Raw genomic sequence first — 16,904 nt, 5'->3', positions numbered from 1 at the left:
GCATCTATACTGGGAAGATGTACTAATGTGTCTTTGCATCTTCTCCACATGACTCGTCCTGTTTGTTTTGGCTGTCACGGAATGAAACACTTTAGCACTGTTGTATTTTGTGTTCTCATCACATCGAGTTTAAAGCCTCGTGGATGCTGATTCACATCTTGGAACCTGCACTGTGTGAACAGCTGGCACGGCTTGCCCTGGTAATTCCCCTGTCCTCTGGCAGCTGGTTCCTCATCCCATGGAAGTTGGTGGAAAATCCTTCACTGATTTCAGTACAACCAGAACTTGTTTCTGACCAGAACACAATTAATATGGGGTGGAAAAAAATCCAAATAACTTAAATGCACAAAACACCACATCAGTTTTGACACAGCCCTCTGATGCACAGATAGAATCAGCCAGGTTGGAAAGGACCTCTGAGATCATCGAGTCCAACCCTTGATCCAATACCACCATCGTTAAATAGGTCACTAATGAAGTATTTAACTTCTCTGTACAACTATTTGGAAAAAAACCAACAGAGCCACCTGAATTTGGAAAGTTCCACCTGCTGAACTGTAATGCAGCAGTGCAAGCACAATTTATCATTTTATAAGCAATGCAGAGGAACAGGATATTTCCCAATAACTGGTGTTTATACGTCGCATTACATGTCATGTCACAAATGCACATCCCCAAATATTTTTGTTTACAAGCTGCCACATGGAGAAGCCAACTGGCATGTTGTTTAGATACTGATTTCTGACACGTGCTTTGTATACAGAAAACCCTGATTTATGAAATGTGAGATAGAAACTTGTCACGTTTTTTCAACATATACAAAAATAACTGACAGCACATAAATCACGACAACATCCACAATACATTCCCAAAAGCTTTGGGCTGCTTAGTTTCAAAATTTGCTGTGATTTTGCAAAATACTAATTTTTTAGTTGATTTTGGATTAAATTTCACATAATTTATGCAAAACAATAATATGCTGGATGCTTTATGGCCAAAAAAAAGGCTGATAATCCAATTCTGATGCAGTAAGATTGTGAGTGAAATATGACAGTGAGGAGACAGAGAGGAAGGGTAAAAGCTACAGCCCTTCAATCCACAACTCAGAAACCATATGTGCATCTTGTCAACTCGGATGAAGTATTTTAAAACATATTAAATGTGGGCTAATACAGCGGCTAAAGTTTGTGCAACTTGTCCTCAATTGACCTGGGTGGAGCTATGCTAATTTACAGTGGAAATGGTAGAGAATTTTTTATAAAGACAAGACTACTCTTATTCTGTATTAAATAACTGTAAATCCTTTAAATAGGAGGTTTTCTCAAGTTAAAAATTTCCAAGAATAAGTATCAAAACTTTTTTTTTCTCCTTTGTTTTGTTCTTCTTTTACTCTTTCCTCCTCTTACCCCAATCCTTTTCTTTCCCCCTCTCCTGATTTGAGTCAGGAAAAAAAAAGGACAAATAAGGATGATAAAGATAAATACGGTAAGAGTTTGTAATTTCTTAGTTTCACTGAAGGTAAATGAAAATGATAAAACACAGAATCTCCCACAATAATTTGTTAGGTTGTCTTTCCACTAAAAATGGCAACAGAATAAAAGGTTGATGTAGATGAGGTAAGGTCTAACAATCTAAGACGGCGTCTTACACATTTTGTTTTGCAATTTCTAAAAGTGACTTAGAACACAGGAAACTCAGAGTAAAATTCATCAGCTGGATCTAATGGCTTTGTCTGTCTGAAAAGGGAAAACATCTCCTGCATCAGGGGGAGCACAGGAAAAAAGCCTCTGGAAGAAGCAGCTTGACAGAGCCCTGAGAGTGGCATTAACCACCAAGGAAAGGTAAGTGCCAATGAGACGTGGTTGGCTAATTACACAGGGACAAAGTAAAGAAGAATTTGAAAGCTGAGAATGCCCATGTTGCAAATCCCTTCCTTTAGGTGCTGAATAATCTTTAAAGTTGCCAGTCTTCCCCCATGACCTGGTCTTGCTTGTTCCTGCAAAATCACGGCTTCTGTTGCCGTCGTTGCCAACAAAAGCAATCAGCAGGGTAACAAATTTACTGTTTGTTAATTACACATTAAAATGCATGAAAAAAAATCACATATTTCCTTTACAAGAACTCACAGTTATAACTTAAATTTTACGTGTAAATCAGGATGTGACACAAATTATGCCAGATGAAACACGATGTAGCCTCAGACTGTCAGAATCCAACAGCACAAGCAGACAATACCTGGGCTTTGGGGATGGTCATCACCAGCACTACACAGAATGCTCTGACATTTTCCTACAGAAACAGGACTGATTTGTAATGGATAAATAAATGGACGGAGAAAACTGAAGCAGAATTGGAGGATTTTGGTTTTTTCTGGGCACAGCACTGCAGTGCTGAGAACTCCCCTGGCTTTTAAAGATCATTCCAAGTAAAGCATTTGGTGTATGATCCACTGTGCCCCATGAGCCTATTCTGTAAGAAGGGTGACCCTAAGCCCTCCTCCCCTTTTCTCCAGGCATTTCATCCCTCTGCATGGAGTTCCTAACGCTTCCTGCATGTCTGGGGCCATCCTGCCATTTGCAGGTACTTGCTCTTCACTGATGGTTTCTGGCAAGAATTTCTTTTCCTGTGTTTTTGTCACAAGAGAACAACCCACGTTCTGAAGCCAACTACTCTGCCTGCACAAATGCTAAGTAGCTTTTCTAGCATCCAGCAGGATATTTCACTGCAGTAAATACATTATTTTCCCAATAAATTACTCTGGAAACTAAGAGTTCTCTCCCTGAATGATATAACCGTTGCTGACAGATTATCTGACAGCCTAGATGTCAAAATATTTTTTTCAGAGTGCATTTGCAAAATCTTCCAAATGTTAGAAGTGACTGTCAGGATTTTGAGCTTGGATGAAGTTCACTTAATTTCAGAAAACAAATGGATTTTTATACATTATATTCAGTTGCTTCGTTATTGACGTACAAATTGAAATAAAGTGAGGGCAAAAACCCACAAGAAAAACACAGACATTATCTGCCTTCTTCTAAATCAAAACACTTTCCATTAAAACGATGGGTTACCTATGGATAGGACTGAGCAGTGGACTGGAGACAGGTCAAGTGGCAATGAAGTGCCTGTTGTGGGGGATGACACAATTTCTCCCTCTGCTTAGAAAAATGGTAGGACGTGCTTTGCATCAATTTTACAGTGTGACCAGGAAGAATCCTGGAAAAACACACTTGTGGAGCACACACACCTCCCCTTAAAAGAGTTAGAAATCCAAAGGCTGAGCAGAGGACGGTGCAGTGATTTCCATTACAAGGCTGTGGAGGACGGCCAAGAAAGGACAAAAAGAACAAGAGCCATCTGAGAGCGTGTAAATAGGTTCAGCTGAAAAGTTATTTTTACAATATTGTTATTGATGTGAAAAAATAAACAATGGAACTTTCAGGCATCAGTCTGGGATACAGGCTGGCTGGTTACCTCTATTCCCACACGCTTCTCATACGCACAGGAATGAAAGTCTGCCCCAACAACCTGCTGGAGGACTATTCTATCCAGAGTTTCTTTAAATGGAAAAAAGAGTTGTTCTTGTTTTGTTCAAGGATTGTGCCCAAAACTATCATATGCAAAATCACAGGAAAGCAAATGGTGGTGCTGAGAGAAAGACTTTGAGAAACTTCTCGTCCGCCACCTGCCCTGCTTCTCCCTGCACTAACTGTTGCAGGTAATGCCTGTCTTTTCCTCAGGAATTTGAGGCTATGCCACGCCAGCAGCACCCAAGCTTGCTGCTATGGCAAAAGCTGACTTTGTGCTGGGATGACTCCCCCGGTACATCCAGGAGTTTGTCTGTACATGTGCCACAGATTTTGGATCCAAATTTTGAACGCGCGTTGTGTCGCGTGATGAGGATGATTAGGGAAGGAGACGCTCAGAGCACACTGCTGTTGTGGGAACTATCCGTGCAGGTGGTTGTTATTCCCTGGCTGGATCACAGGATACAGGGTGGCTGGGAGGGGGCCAAATGAAGTGCTCTCGTAGGTCTCAGTCTCCTCCTGAGGAAAAAGTAATAGATTTTCCCGAAAAGAAGTCATGAGGAAATACGACAGGAAGCCTTTAAATGATCTGCTTAAGAGATAAGACAAAACATTGCTGTGTATCTCTTCATGATTAAATATCTTTTGTAATTGTTGGACCCTGTCCTAATTAGCTTTGATACATCAGAGGGCTGCTTTGTGAGCTGTTTGGTTAAGACACATTGTTCTGTCCTGCTTCCTCTCAGATGTTCTACGGATAACATTATTAGGCCTACCTTTTTGTTCATTCACTACAGTGTTTCTGTGCTAGTAGGACATCACACACATGCTCTTAATTTGATTCAGTCTCTGAACAAACTGTCCAACCTGAAAAATGAGATTTATCTCCTTCTATTTCAGCACTTGTTCATCCACTGATTGCCTGAAAGTTTTGACTGGTTCATTAAAGCATGGGTGTATTTGAATTCGCATCTCCCTTTCTTGTAACGCTTTTAAAGTATCCAGCACTTTACTATAAGTTGTCCAACTAATTCTACTGATAAACAAACAAACCAATTAACTTATTCCATTCTAATATTTTCAGACTCTGTATCTTCACTAGGAAGTCCACAATATGGATCCTATTTTCATCTTGAACCTCTCGGTTCTTTGCAATTAACACCAAGATCCAAAATGCTGCCTCCTGCACCTTTCACAGCAAGAAGTTATTTATAGAACCCGATGGTTTAGATCAAGCAAAACTTTGCTGAAGTTGGAGGATGCAGTTACACCAAAATCTGAGGATAAAAGTGAGAAGCAGTTGCACTTCTTGGAGGAATCAGAACCTGTCACACACCGTAGCTCACAGGGCAAACCAGACGATGGATGCAAATGGATTTTGCTGGGACCTGAGCACTGACACGGCCCAAGGTAACGAGCTGTGTGTTTTTCAGAGGAGGTGTATCTTTGAGCAGAAAAAGAGGCTACAAAATTGAAACAGCCAGAAAAGTGATGGAGCGTTTTACTAGAAAACATTTGGAACTCTGAACAGAAACTCTCCTGATTTCCTCCTGTATTTCAAACCAGCTCAGTTGTTTCTGCACAGGAGTATGGTGCTGTGGGCTCGGTGAAGAAATATCTTTGCCGTGAAGAAACACGTTCAATAAATTTAATTTACTAAAGAAACCTATCTGCAAGACCATGTAACTGTTTACATCAAAAGAAGTAACAACGTGTTAGAAATAATCAGAAATTTCCACAAAGCAGAACTTCATTTATCTCTGAAATAAAAAGTTAACCAGTTTCCACACATTGCAACAAATAAGCCTGTACACTTCCATTTCCTCAGTATATGCCTGGTTTCATTAAATTTTACTGAGCTAAATCTTATGTGTTCCTCATCAATATAAATTTGGCCAATCTGCAGAATCTGAAATGCTCTCCCTGATGTAATTTTACTAGTTACACTGAAGTCATTAGCTGGTATTATTCTTCCATTTTAAATACCCACAGGCGTGATTCTAATTTCGAGTACACCAGTTAAGCTTCTAATACAAACAATTACATGTTCATGGGGAAAAACTCTCTGAATGTTAATGTACAACAGGAATCACAGGGCACATATTAAGGCTGCAGAGAAAGGAGATAGTAGTTAAAAGTTCAATTTCTAACCTTTAACCTTCATGGTCTTTATTGTTTATTCATCGTTACTTTAAATACTTTCCTGAATTGACATCTATGATTCCTATGATTTCATAATGGAAACATTTCAAAGCTGAGTTTAAGAGGAAATAGTTAGCTCAAGAAGATAATCTTAATACTTCTAAACTTAAAAATTAATATACAAGACACAAGTTCTTTCCTAAAAGGTTCTGCAAATAATTACATGATTTGTAAAACACAGTAAAAAAAAAAAAAAAAAAGAAAAAAAAAGAAAAAAAAAGTGTATGAGCAGTAATCAGATGAAAAAACCTGTTAAAAGTTTTCTTTAGAATGAAAGAGTGTTGATTATTTTCCTGTATAATCTACAAATTTTATCATTTGGTAGATGCTGTTTCCTTTTTAGCCTTCCCAGCTGTCCAGAACTTGCTCCTTTTAGACCAGTAGGAAAGAAATGCGCACATTTCCTTGTGTAAATAGTAAGCCAGCAAGTATTATATGGAAAAATGAGTTATTCCTCCTTGTGTTTGGATCAGGGTTTTGATTCCCAGCAACAGCTGCTCCATCAGTGCAGGAACAGCACAAAAAGAGAGACCGTGATAAAGACCAGCAGCAATTTGTCCAACTCTTCCAACTTAAATCTGACTAACAGGCAACCAAATGAACAATTACCCAGAGGTAGTAAGGAGTTAGAAGGAGGTCATTTCTGTGGCTCATGAGCTTTTGCAGGTACCAGGCTTTTGCAATTTTTAACTTGCTTTTTATTACTGTGATAGCAATCTGCAATCAACCTCACAAGATTCAATCATCTTACTGTGCTGGGCAGTAGTGCACCAGCTCCTGAGGCACCGCTAGGAATGGGTTGGACATCCTCAAAAAAGAATCTCAGGATTCCTCACAGCAGCTGCCAGCAATGATGCAAGATTTATAACAAGACAAGTTTTAACTGAATTCCATATGCTTCTCAATAATACAATCGCTGTACCACCCGTTCTGGCATTTAATTTCATCTCAAAATGATGTTATCCCTAAATATTTTTCAGTGTGCCACACACTATGGCATGGGAATAATGACGATAAAAGTTGTCTGGAGGTTTCAGCTCCCCTCTGGAAGTCTGTGGGGTTTTATTTGTTGTGGGGGAATTTGTTTGTTTGGGAGTTTTTTTGGTGATGTTTGGTTTGTGGTGTTTTTTTTCCAGTTTGCTTTTGTGTTTTCTGTTGGTTTTTTTTTTGGCAGGGGGGAGGGAGGGGAGCTGGTGGTCTTTGTTTTTAGCTGAGGTCATCTCAATGACTTCGCCTCATTTTCCAGCATGGCACTGAAACAGTTAAATCAGTGTTGCTGAGGGATGGCAGAGGGTTGGTAACAGTGGCTGGAAAGGGACTGCTAGAGGCAGGGGTTGCTTTTCCCAAATTCACATCACGGGACCCCGTTCTGAGGCGCCGTCATTTTGGTCACCCAGCTGTGTAATTTTTGACAAAGTGCTGACACGGTCATTTGTTTGGCTAAGACTGGGGAAAACACCCAAACCCCACGTGACTGTTTCTGCTTTTTGCCAGACACTTTGTCAGTTTAACAGAACATTCGTGTTCTACACAACCAGTGGAAAACTACGACAGCCACAGAAGGAAGAGCTGGAGTACTGGACTGGTCAAGAACTGGCTACAGAAAAGGCCTCTGTACAACCAGTGGCCAAATCCACCTCGTGGAAAGCCTTGGCTCTTTTCTCTCCTCACCACCTTGTTCACTCAATCACAGGATGGGTCAGGCTGGAAGGGACCACAGAGGGTCACCTGGTCCCACCTCCCTGCTCAGGCAGGGCCATCCCAGAGCACACGGCACAGGACTGTGTCCAGATGGCTCCAGAATATCCTCAGTGAGACCCATCCCACACCCTTTCTGGGCAGTCTGTTCAGTGCTCAGTCACTGCACAGGAAAGTTCTTCCCGACGTTCAGGTGGAACTTCTGGGCATCAGTTTGTTCCCACTGCCCCTCGTTCTATTGCTGGGCACCACCAGCTCCTGATGGATTCTCCCTTTCTTTCATGCTGCCAACCCACCCACCCATGGCAGGGGTTTGAAACCAAACCCCTCCACCTGGGAGACAGAAACTGCAATCCTCCTGCTTCAGTGTCCCATGCTTTCTTTGCAGACCACTGACAGAAAGCACTTACATTGCAAAACTAATAACCCTAAATAGATTTGAAAAAAACCCAGTTGATTCATAAGAGAGGCTTAACAGTAGCTATGTAAGACTTGTTCTTAACCAAGGATACACATTGCATTCAGTCATGTTTTCAGAGAGACAGTGCAGGATGCCTCCATTAACATGGGATGATGTAACAGAAACCAGGAACAACGCTGAATTTGCAAGACAACCTGAGTCTTGTCTGATTTCCTGAGTAAAATTCCAATAAACATTCAAACTTTGCAAGATTATCTGAACTAATCCATTAAAAATGGAACTTGACCTTTACTAAGCAGAAAGTCTCTTCAGAAGGTATTCCAGAACCTGCAGGTTTGGCTTCTTGGCACGGTGGGATGATGCATTAGAAATGTGCCTGCACTGAAGGGATATGAAATAAAAACAAAACTAAGCACTTAATTAAAAAAAGAACCAATGACATAATTGACAACAGTATTTAAATTTTAAAATAACTCATTTGTCCTCCTTTTTGTACAGGGAACAACTACAACCTGAGCAGGACCAGTGTAAATTTCTTAAGATTATGCACCACACATTTTTGTATAACTACCCTTGGAATGAAAAAATGTGTCCAAGTACTGTCAAAACTTTTGATGTTTTGAAAATCAAGCCAATTGCATCGTTACTTTCATGGTTTCTAGACCTCCAGTAACGTGGATCCCTATATGTAAGCCTGTGAATTCAACAGGGGATGTGGACTTTTTCGACTGAGAGGAAGGAATATTAGAGGGACTTTCTTCTCACTGATATTAAGAAGCCACTGGACAAGCATTTCGTTGTCGGAAGACTTAAATCCACAACTCAGTGAAATTTTGTGTATTCAGTACTGGCAGAAAAGCACCAATTTAAGCAAATCAGGGCTTTGGAAAACATTGCCCATTCTCAGTAAAGCTTCCCTTTGCTGCTCCTTCTCACAAGAGCATTTTGTCCCATTGAGACCAATGGCAATTTCCTTCCTCTCACTTGGCTTTCAGTTTGGGATTATATATCCAAGGAGAGAAACACCGTGTTTTAACTTTCCTCACAAGTGTAAACCACCACAGGGCTTATTACAGCCAAAAAACCAAACCAAAACACCACTAGAGACGAGCTCACGAACTAACTTGAGTAGTACTGACTCTATTTATATAAATACACAACTACAAACATTCAAACAGAAACCAAACTACACCTTGAGAAATTTTAAGGTGGGAAATTCAACCATCCCTGTGGATTTCCTGTTTCACAGGTTCCCAAGTGAAGTGCAGCTGGTGGGTGGAGAAAGCAAGGGGAAAGGCAGGGATGGTTTTTGGTTTTATCACCGTCAAGCTGATGGTAGAAACCACTTGTCTTCTTCACACCATCCTGGTGTGCTCAGCTCTGTGATTGAGCTCTTACTGACAGTGGAGCTCAAACACTAGAGAAGTTCTAAACATAATCTATCTCTTGATAATAGTAATTTACATTAAAAAAGTGAAAAATTCAAGCATCATGTTTTATTTTATTGGAAATGCCCCTCACTCACCCATATCTCTGAGGGAATCCTGAGCTGTGTTTAGAGGATGATGGAGAACTGTCCTCGTCTGTGTTTAATAAGATGGAACTTCTTGAGCCACTGCCTTAACCCTGACAAACCCAATGTCCCAAGGTCACTTCTGCTATTTGCACCTTTGAAGTCTCATCTGTGCACAATTACAAGATTTAATACCAACCATTACTTGTGCAAAGTACCCGATTTTCAAAGTGGCTGCTCAGGCAGATGTTGTAGGAAATGGACAAGAGAGAGAGAGACAACTACCAAAATAGGTTTTCAGATTGGTTAGTGAAGGTTTTATCCATTTAGACACCCACAAGAGTGTTAACAAAAAGCAACATATACAATGGATGAGGCTTTTAAAATAAATAATTCTCAGATCCTTTCTTGAAAAGATTTTTTTATGACACCACTAAATTAAATCCAGTGAGAGCACGTGACACCCTCCGCTCTAGGAGAAAAACAAAAATATCAGATAATAATGTGCTTTGAATAATATTGCATTCTGTCCCAGGATTTACAGAAGTTAACAAGATATCCGCTCACCTAGTTCACTGAGCACCACAAATGGCTATTTTCAAGTGCTTACACAGAAATCCTTTGCTCAGAGCTGGTTTACAAACGTGATTTACTTGTTTTTACCTGCAAGCCAGAAAACCAGTTGGCTACAAAGGTATCAGCCCAGCATTTTAAGTCAGTGCATAAAAGACCACAATAGAAACACAAAGCTGGGGCTTTTTTTTTTTCCCCTCCTTGACAGCACTGGTCAAGTTCTATAAAGTTACAATTGTCGATCTGAAGTTAATACAAACATAACATTTTATTTTCAGCTTCTCAACAGACACATTAAGTTCCTGCATAGTGATGAACCCAAAAAATCCCACTTTCTCTGTAGTTTTGTAAGAGTAGAGATCCTTGTTTGTGATCCTCTTCTGTCAAACAGTGACTTCTTTGAAAGGTGGCAGGTCATGAGCTACCACATCCAGTTCCTAGAGGAAGGGCAGACACCTACTTACCTTCCAAGACTATTCCCAAAATAAAAACATTCCCACGTTTGGAATATGCACCCAAGGATGCAGTCAGAGCTGCCAGGGGACAGGTAGGACTGAAAATATAATTAAAAATCTACTGACAGAAGCAGCATAAAGGAACCATTTCCTGGACAAGTATAATTTTTGCATTATTTATTTCTCCAGCTCTGCAGAAACTGTCCGTATTACAGATCTATAGAGGGAAAAAAATATGAGAGTGGTAGCTTTTCTAAAAGCTCCTTCTGTTGGTCAAACTTCAGCAAACAGGTCAGTGGGCTCATGCTGACATGCAGAAAACTGACCAGTTTAAAATACAGGTAGGATCATGTAAGCAAGATTATATACATGTACATATGATTCAAGGTTTTCCATGTTGCTGCACAGTGATGGACAACTGGTGCTTACCTGGTAACTGCAGGCACTTCTCATGACCATGAATTACCACTGAAATTCCAGATGAATTCCAGTATTAAGCCTTCCAGAGACAATCCAGGTTTTAAAGTCACGTTTACCAAGGGGAATAGAGGGCAATACACAAAAATGACTGCACGATTCAAGCAAGACAATACTAATTAAGGTCTATAACTAAAGCATTTAGTAGTGTTTTTTAGTAGTATTAAAAGCTAGTTTTTTAATGCTTTATGAAAGATAAATATCCTTTTTTCTTTATAGTAACCCATTCCCTAGATCAGTTCACTTTTACTCCCCTCACTACTCAAAGTTAGTAAAGTATTTCTGAGACTGAAGAGCAATTTTTTCATCAAAAAGGATAAACAGTATCAGAATGACTTTTTTCCCCAATATTTTCTATTTTCAATAAAAACTCTTCTACAAATGCACTGATTTTCTTTATTGTCAGCAACAGAATTTTCCTTTTAGTGCATTTTGGGGGAAAAAAATAAATCAAGCCAAAACAAACCCCTTGGGTTTTATATCAGTTTTCCCCACTTTCTTGACCACAAAACACTGTCAAAATATAACACAGATGAATCATCAGAACTTTAATGAGGGCAATACAAAGAAAATGTGATTTGCAGATCATTTTATTGTGAACTCCTGGACAATATAGGAGCTACTACTAAAATACAAAAATGAAGTACTGTGGGCTGTTTTGTTCCCAAGTTCAAGAACAAAAGTTTAGTAATTCAAGATTTTCTGCTTTTACCTTGAAGTAAATGAAGAATAGAGCAGTCAGAATAACAGATACAGAAACAAACCATGTGTTAATAAAAGTGGGCGGTTAAATGAAGGGGCTGGTTTCTCCCTGACTGACCTATTGTCAGGTTGTACTTTAAGCTGCTTTCCTTTAAATGTCTGATACTCATATATTTGGGGCAGCCTGACTAAAATTTGGCAAGATAGCAAAAATGCAAGCATTAGATTTACGTTTTCTAAGACACAAAATGGCACCCTGTGGGCTCTCCTGGTTTGCCTGCCTTTGCTGTTTTTCAGTTTGTGCACCTTGTCACACACCCCCAAGACTGTTGTCCTGTCTCATTTCTCCTGGGCTACTGCAAAAGCATCTGCCTCATAGTCTGAGGTCCTCTGAGCCATTATGAGCTTGATGTTGGCTGCACACCTCAGAATCTTGTTTGAACAGCAGTGTCAGCAGAGATGTGCGAGGGGGATGACCACTGCCCTCACTTCCTCAGCAGCTCATGGCTTGCAGCTGCCAGGAACTTCAAAAAGCAGGAATGAAAGCCCAGTTGGAACTGAAATGCCCAACTTCATGCACCTTAGGTTTTCTAAGGGGAAAAATGACCAATCTTGCTGTAGGTGACTACCTAGTAAGTCTCAGACTATAGAATGCCATAAGATTTCAACTGTACCCAGCAGGGACTGATCTGCTTCAAATTTGCTATCTGACTTTGAAGTTACACTAAATATGTTAATAAATAATCAATAGGTTCTCTAAATCCTTATTCTTGGAAATAAAGCACCTGAGAATGCACCAGATGGAGAGGTCAGACAGTAAGAGAAACTGAGTCATCCTCTCAAGCCAGAAAACCCTCATGAAGCAAGTCTGGCTTTTCAATACACTTGGCATGACCACAGAAATGTTGCACTGAACCTCTGCCCTTTGTTAAAGCAGAGACAGAGAAAATAAAGCCAATTTCTCCAGGAAAACATGTGGTTTTGAGAAAGCAGGTTGGTGGTACCTGCCTTGGTGACAGTGGTAAACTACACATCGGATTTCTGGAGTTGATGGCAGTGAAATGTTAATACTGATGTGGGAGCAAAAAGAAAAGCAGACCTGAAGCAGGTAATCCTTTCCCTATTCCATGCTACACAAAGTTCTATTCCTGGGATTGTGTCCCTATATGTGCTCAGGCTCGTCCTATTTGCCAGTGAACCCAAATGCTTGAGATCCCACAGCTACCTTGGGCATCAGTGAGATGACAGCTTGAATCCCACTGTTGGACCAGAGTCTTCCTTCCAAAATCAGGTTCTTCTGGCAGCGGCTTCAGGAGTTGTTTTCAGCTCAGCAAGGCATCAGGTGACGCGTATTCATTTACAAGGAGAAATCTAAAACACAACTTCAGCTGTTTCTAACATTACTTTCAAAAAGTGGCACATTAACTTCAAATCTCAATTCCAAGCTGCAGAGATTCCCAGAGTGCCAAACCCCTTCCTGGAACACTGAGGTCTCTCTGGCACGAACCAGCAACAAGAGATTGGGCAGCTCTTGCAGCATGACAAGGCAACGCTCAACAACGTACAGGGGTACACAGAGAAACTGCATGAACAATTAATGGGAGTGGAAACACACAGGAAAGGGGGATCCAAAGAGTGGTGTTCAGTCACAGACTTTGATCAGTCCACAGCTTCACACAGAAGATAACAAAGTGGTTCTGGAGACTCACAGGTAACTTCCAAATTTACACTAAACTAAAACCTAATGAGTTAGCTAATACTTCAGAGAATCACAGAATGGTTTGGGTTGGAAGGCACCTTAAAGATCATCCAATTCCAACTCCCCATGCCATAGGCAGGGACACCTTCCACTTAGACCAGTGCTCAGAGCTCCATCCAACCTGGCCTTGAACATTTGTAGGGATGGGAAATCCACATCTTCTTTAGGCAGCCTGTGCCAGTGCCTCACCATGCTCACAATAAAGAATTCCTTTCCAGTATCTAATTTAAACCCAGGGCATATCCCAGCACTGGAGGTATCACACTTGTCTGAAACAGTCTCTCTCCTGTCATACAAGCCATCAGGTATCAGTGCCAACTCCAAAATTGCCATGTGACTGTTTGCAGGCACCTTCAAGTGTGCATGCTCAAGCTTTTCTCGTTGTTATGATTAAAGACTCTGAGCCTTGGATGTATCTTGAAGAGCTGAAACAATACCCAGGCCTTTGTGGCACCTCCCAAGTCATCCAAGCAGTAGATCAAATAAAGCAAAAAAAGGAATTTGGAAATTCAATTCTGGGAGGATGTGGGGGGTTAACAGTGGCACTGACAGTTCTAGAGAACTTCTGACTTCAGGTGCATGTGAGTTTATCTCTGCACTTCCATCAGAAAGCAGAGCTACATGACAAGTGTTTGGTTTTAAGAGGAACAAGACAAGTGTTTGGTTTTAAGAGGAACAAGGACATCTTAATTTGAGCTTTTGCTTGCATTATTCAAGACTCTGTCTTGCCCAGGTCTCCATCCCACCAGTGTCTCTGCACCATCGGGACCAGAGAAAATTTCAAGGAGCCACCTGGAGAACATCACTGGTATTTAAGTGCTAACTTCGCACCTACAGAGGCAGAAATGTGCTTCAGCATGATCTGAGGGTGGCAACTAAAGGAGACCCAGTGAGCAGCATTGTGACTGAACATCCCTTGCATAGTATGGCCATTGACCTTCTTCACCTAATTCCCAAAGGCACCTTTGGTATAGAGCGCCTGGCAATCACAGAATAAGAAAATCCAATGGGAAAAGCCTGCCCAGACATGGGGCTTCGGCCTGACACTGGAGAATCAAAGCAGAGTTGTTACAGAAGGATTCTGATCCATTTCCAGCAAAAGGGGGATGAGCTGTGCCCCCACACCAGACTCACCTGTTCATATGCACCATAGGAGAGCCAAGATCAAACGATTTACAAACACTTCACTTTAAAAAAAAAAAAAAAGAACCAAAAAAACCCCGACATAAAGCCTCCTGGCTGTGTGGCACTGTAAAGAGAAAACTGATCCCTCGGCTTCTCAGGTGAGCTAGGAAAGGTCGAGGACCCAAGGAACCCATAGATGGTGGTGATGCACTGGCACAGGCTGCCCAGAGAAGTTGTGGCTGCCCCATCCCTGGAGGTGTTCAGGGCCAGGCTGGACGGAGCACCCTGGTCTGGTGGAAGGGGGCCCATTGCAGGAGGTTGGAACTGGATGAACTTTAAGGTCCCTTCTAACCCAGGCCATCCCGTGACGCCCGGGTAACGCTCCAGCCACAAGGCGGGCTGGGGGGTGCGTCGAGCTCTGTGAAGGAGGAGAAGGAAGGCAGCAAAGCCAAGTAAGCCCCTTTCCCTCCGGCGCGCCAAGAAGCCCAGAGCTTTACTCACGAGCGAGGCGTCCCCAGAAGCCCGAATTCCCGGGTTTTCCTCCTCTCCTCCCCTCCCTCCCTCCCTCGCACCTTCCCCGCCGCTCCCAGTCCGGGTCCGTCCCCGCCCTCACGCCCCGGGCCCGCCGAGGCATCGCGAGACCCCTCACGCCGCGAGACCCGCGCGGGGCGCGCGCGGGCGCCACGTGACGGCCGCCGGAGGGGCCGCACGCGCGTGCGTGAGTGCGTCGGGGGCCGCTCCACCTGTCACGGGCCCGGGGAGGGGGGCGGGACGGGCCGAACCAACCGGGGGGAACGGCAGGGGGAAAGAGGAACCCCCCCAGAGCCCCGGCGTTAACGCGCCGCCCGACCGCCACCGCCGCCGCCTCGGAGCCACGCTGGTCAGCACCGTCCGTGCTCCCCGAAGACGTTATTAGCTTCTTGTGCCAAGCGCGCCGCGCCCAAGGCAGGGTGGGGCAGAGCGCGACGCGCGGCTGGCCCCCGCCCCGCCGCTGGAGCATGGCCCTTTCCTTCAGCGGCGTCCACTCCCCCAGCCCGGAGCCCCCGTTACGCAACTACACCCCAGCCCCTCCTCCTCCCCCTCCCACCCCGCCGCCCGCCACTGCCGACACCTCCCCCACGGTCCCCGCCGCCCGCTTTTAAAGGCGCACCCCAACCTGCTGGCGCCCGCTAATCGCAAAGCTCGTCTGACCGACTGCGCACCCGACCTATCGGAGACCGTGGATCCGTGAAACCCCGCCCCCTCCCTTAGCCGCCGGCCAATTGGGTGAGGCCGTCGAGGGGGGGATTGGGAGGGGGCGGGCGGCGCGCGCCAACCGCCCCGCAGAGCGCAGCGGCGGCAGAGCGCTGTGACTGACGTAAGTCAACAAAGGTCACGTGGAGAGCGGCGGCAGCGCTGATTGGCCGGGGGGTGCGGCGCGCGCTGGGGGGGCGGGGCGGCGCCGTGAAGGGGGAGGGGGGGGGGACTGGCGGCGGCGGCGCGCGCGGGGTCCGCGGGGTGACACAATCGCAACAACTTTGGGCAGCGGCGCCGCCGAAGTTTGTCCGGGCGGCAAAACACGCCCCGGGCCGCGCGGGCAGGGCCGTCCCCCCTTTCCCGTGCTCCCCGACACCCCAGCTACCTCTCCCCTGCCCGCCGCCGAGGGGCTGAGCGGCGATGTAAACACCGCTCCGCCGCCATCCGCAGCCGCCGCCTCCTCCTCCTCCCCCGACTCTCCAGCGCTGGGGCTCCCTCCCCCCTCCCCTCCCTCCCTCCCTCCCTCCTCCTCCGAGCAGCGGGGCTTCCCCCCGCCTCCCTCCCTCCCTCTCCCCTCCCCTCCCTCCCTCCCTCCCCCTCCCTGCCGGCTGTTGTTGTTGTAATAAAAGTTGTGGTGTGTGTGTGTGTCGGGCACCCCGCCCCGCCCGGCGCTGGGGGGTGTTGGGGGCGCGCAGGGAGGGGGGGGTGCGATCCGCGAGTTAATTACGCTGCGTTTCCATGAAATCGTGCGGAGTGTCGCTCGCCGCCGCCGCCTCTGCTGCTCCTTTCGGGGATGAGGAAAAGAAAATGGCGGCGGGGAAAGCGAGCGGCCAGAGCGAGGAGGACTTCGCCAGCTTGACAGCCCAGGAGAGAGAAGCCCTCTCCGGCCTTGACAGGTACCCGCTCCCCACTCCGCCCCGGCCGCCTCCGTGTCCCGGCTCGGCCCGCGCCCCCTCCCCGTGTGTCCCCCCCGCTCCCCTGCCCGCGGCTCCCCATGTTGCCGCTCCCGGGCCCCGCGCTCTGCCCTCGCCCGCCCGCCGCGCCGACTCTCCGCTAACGCCGGTGCCTCTCTCTCTCTCTCACTCTCTCTCTCTCCCCTCCCTCCCGCCCCGCTCCCCTCCTCGCAGCCGGCTCTTCGGATTTCTGAGGCTTCATGAAGATGGCGCCAGAACGAAGGCCTTGCTGTTAAAGGTAAGCGCGAGGGTGGATGTGGAGC

At 44.9% G+C, this 16,904-nt stretch overlaps 1 protein-coding gene and 1 long non-coding RNA gene across 17 annotated transcripts in view; one reads left to right on the top strand and one right to left on the bottom strand.

Moving 5' to 3' along the window:
• Positions 1 to 2,364: 2,364 nt before the first annotated feature.
• On the bottom strand, positions 2,365 to 10,482 carry LOC114056281. Its single transcript, XR_003570973.1, has 2 exons — positions 10,399 to 10,482; positions 2,365 to 4,046 (listed from the first exon to the last, which is right to left on the bottom strand). It is a non-coding gene; the product is annotated as an uncharacterized LOC114056281 (long non-coding RNA).
• Positions 10,483 to 16,246: 5,764 nt separating this feature from the next.
• Positions 16,247 to 16,904, top strand: part of KDM6A (lysine demethylase 6A) — a 148,397-nt gene continuing 147,739 nt past the window's right edge. For 10 of the 16 annotated variants that reach the window (XR_003570914.1, XR_003570881.1, XR_003570885.1 and 7 more), the window contains exons 1-2: positions 16,248 to 16,584; positions 16,816 to 16,879. Coding sequence is in view for 8 of the 16 variants with exons in the window: in XM_027880448.1 (XP_027736249.1) it covers positions 16,427 to 16,584; positions 16,816 to 16,879 (222 nt within the window). In the remaining 8 variants the exon portion in view is untranslated. Of the gene's footprint in view, positions 16,585 to 16,815; positions 16,880 to 16,904 lie in introns of all 16 variants that reach the window. The other 6 variants (XM_027881139.1, XM_027880839.1, XM_027880925.1 and 3 more) reach the window with 2 other exon arrangements.

This window comes from Empidonax traillii, unplaced genomic scaffold (assembly GCF_003031625.1).
Source record: "Empidonax traillii isolate 1590-97213 ecotype Southwest subspecies unplaced genomic scaffold, ASM303162v1 scaffold1:size7828297, whole genome shotgun sequence".
In the NCBI taxonomy this organism is placed as follows: Eukaryota; Metazoa; Chordata; class Aves; order Passeriformes; family Tyrannidae; genus Empidonax; species Empidonax traillii.
The sequence above is the reverse complement of the archived record's forward strand: the minus strand, read 5'-3'. Positions and strand labels throughout refer to the sequence as shown.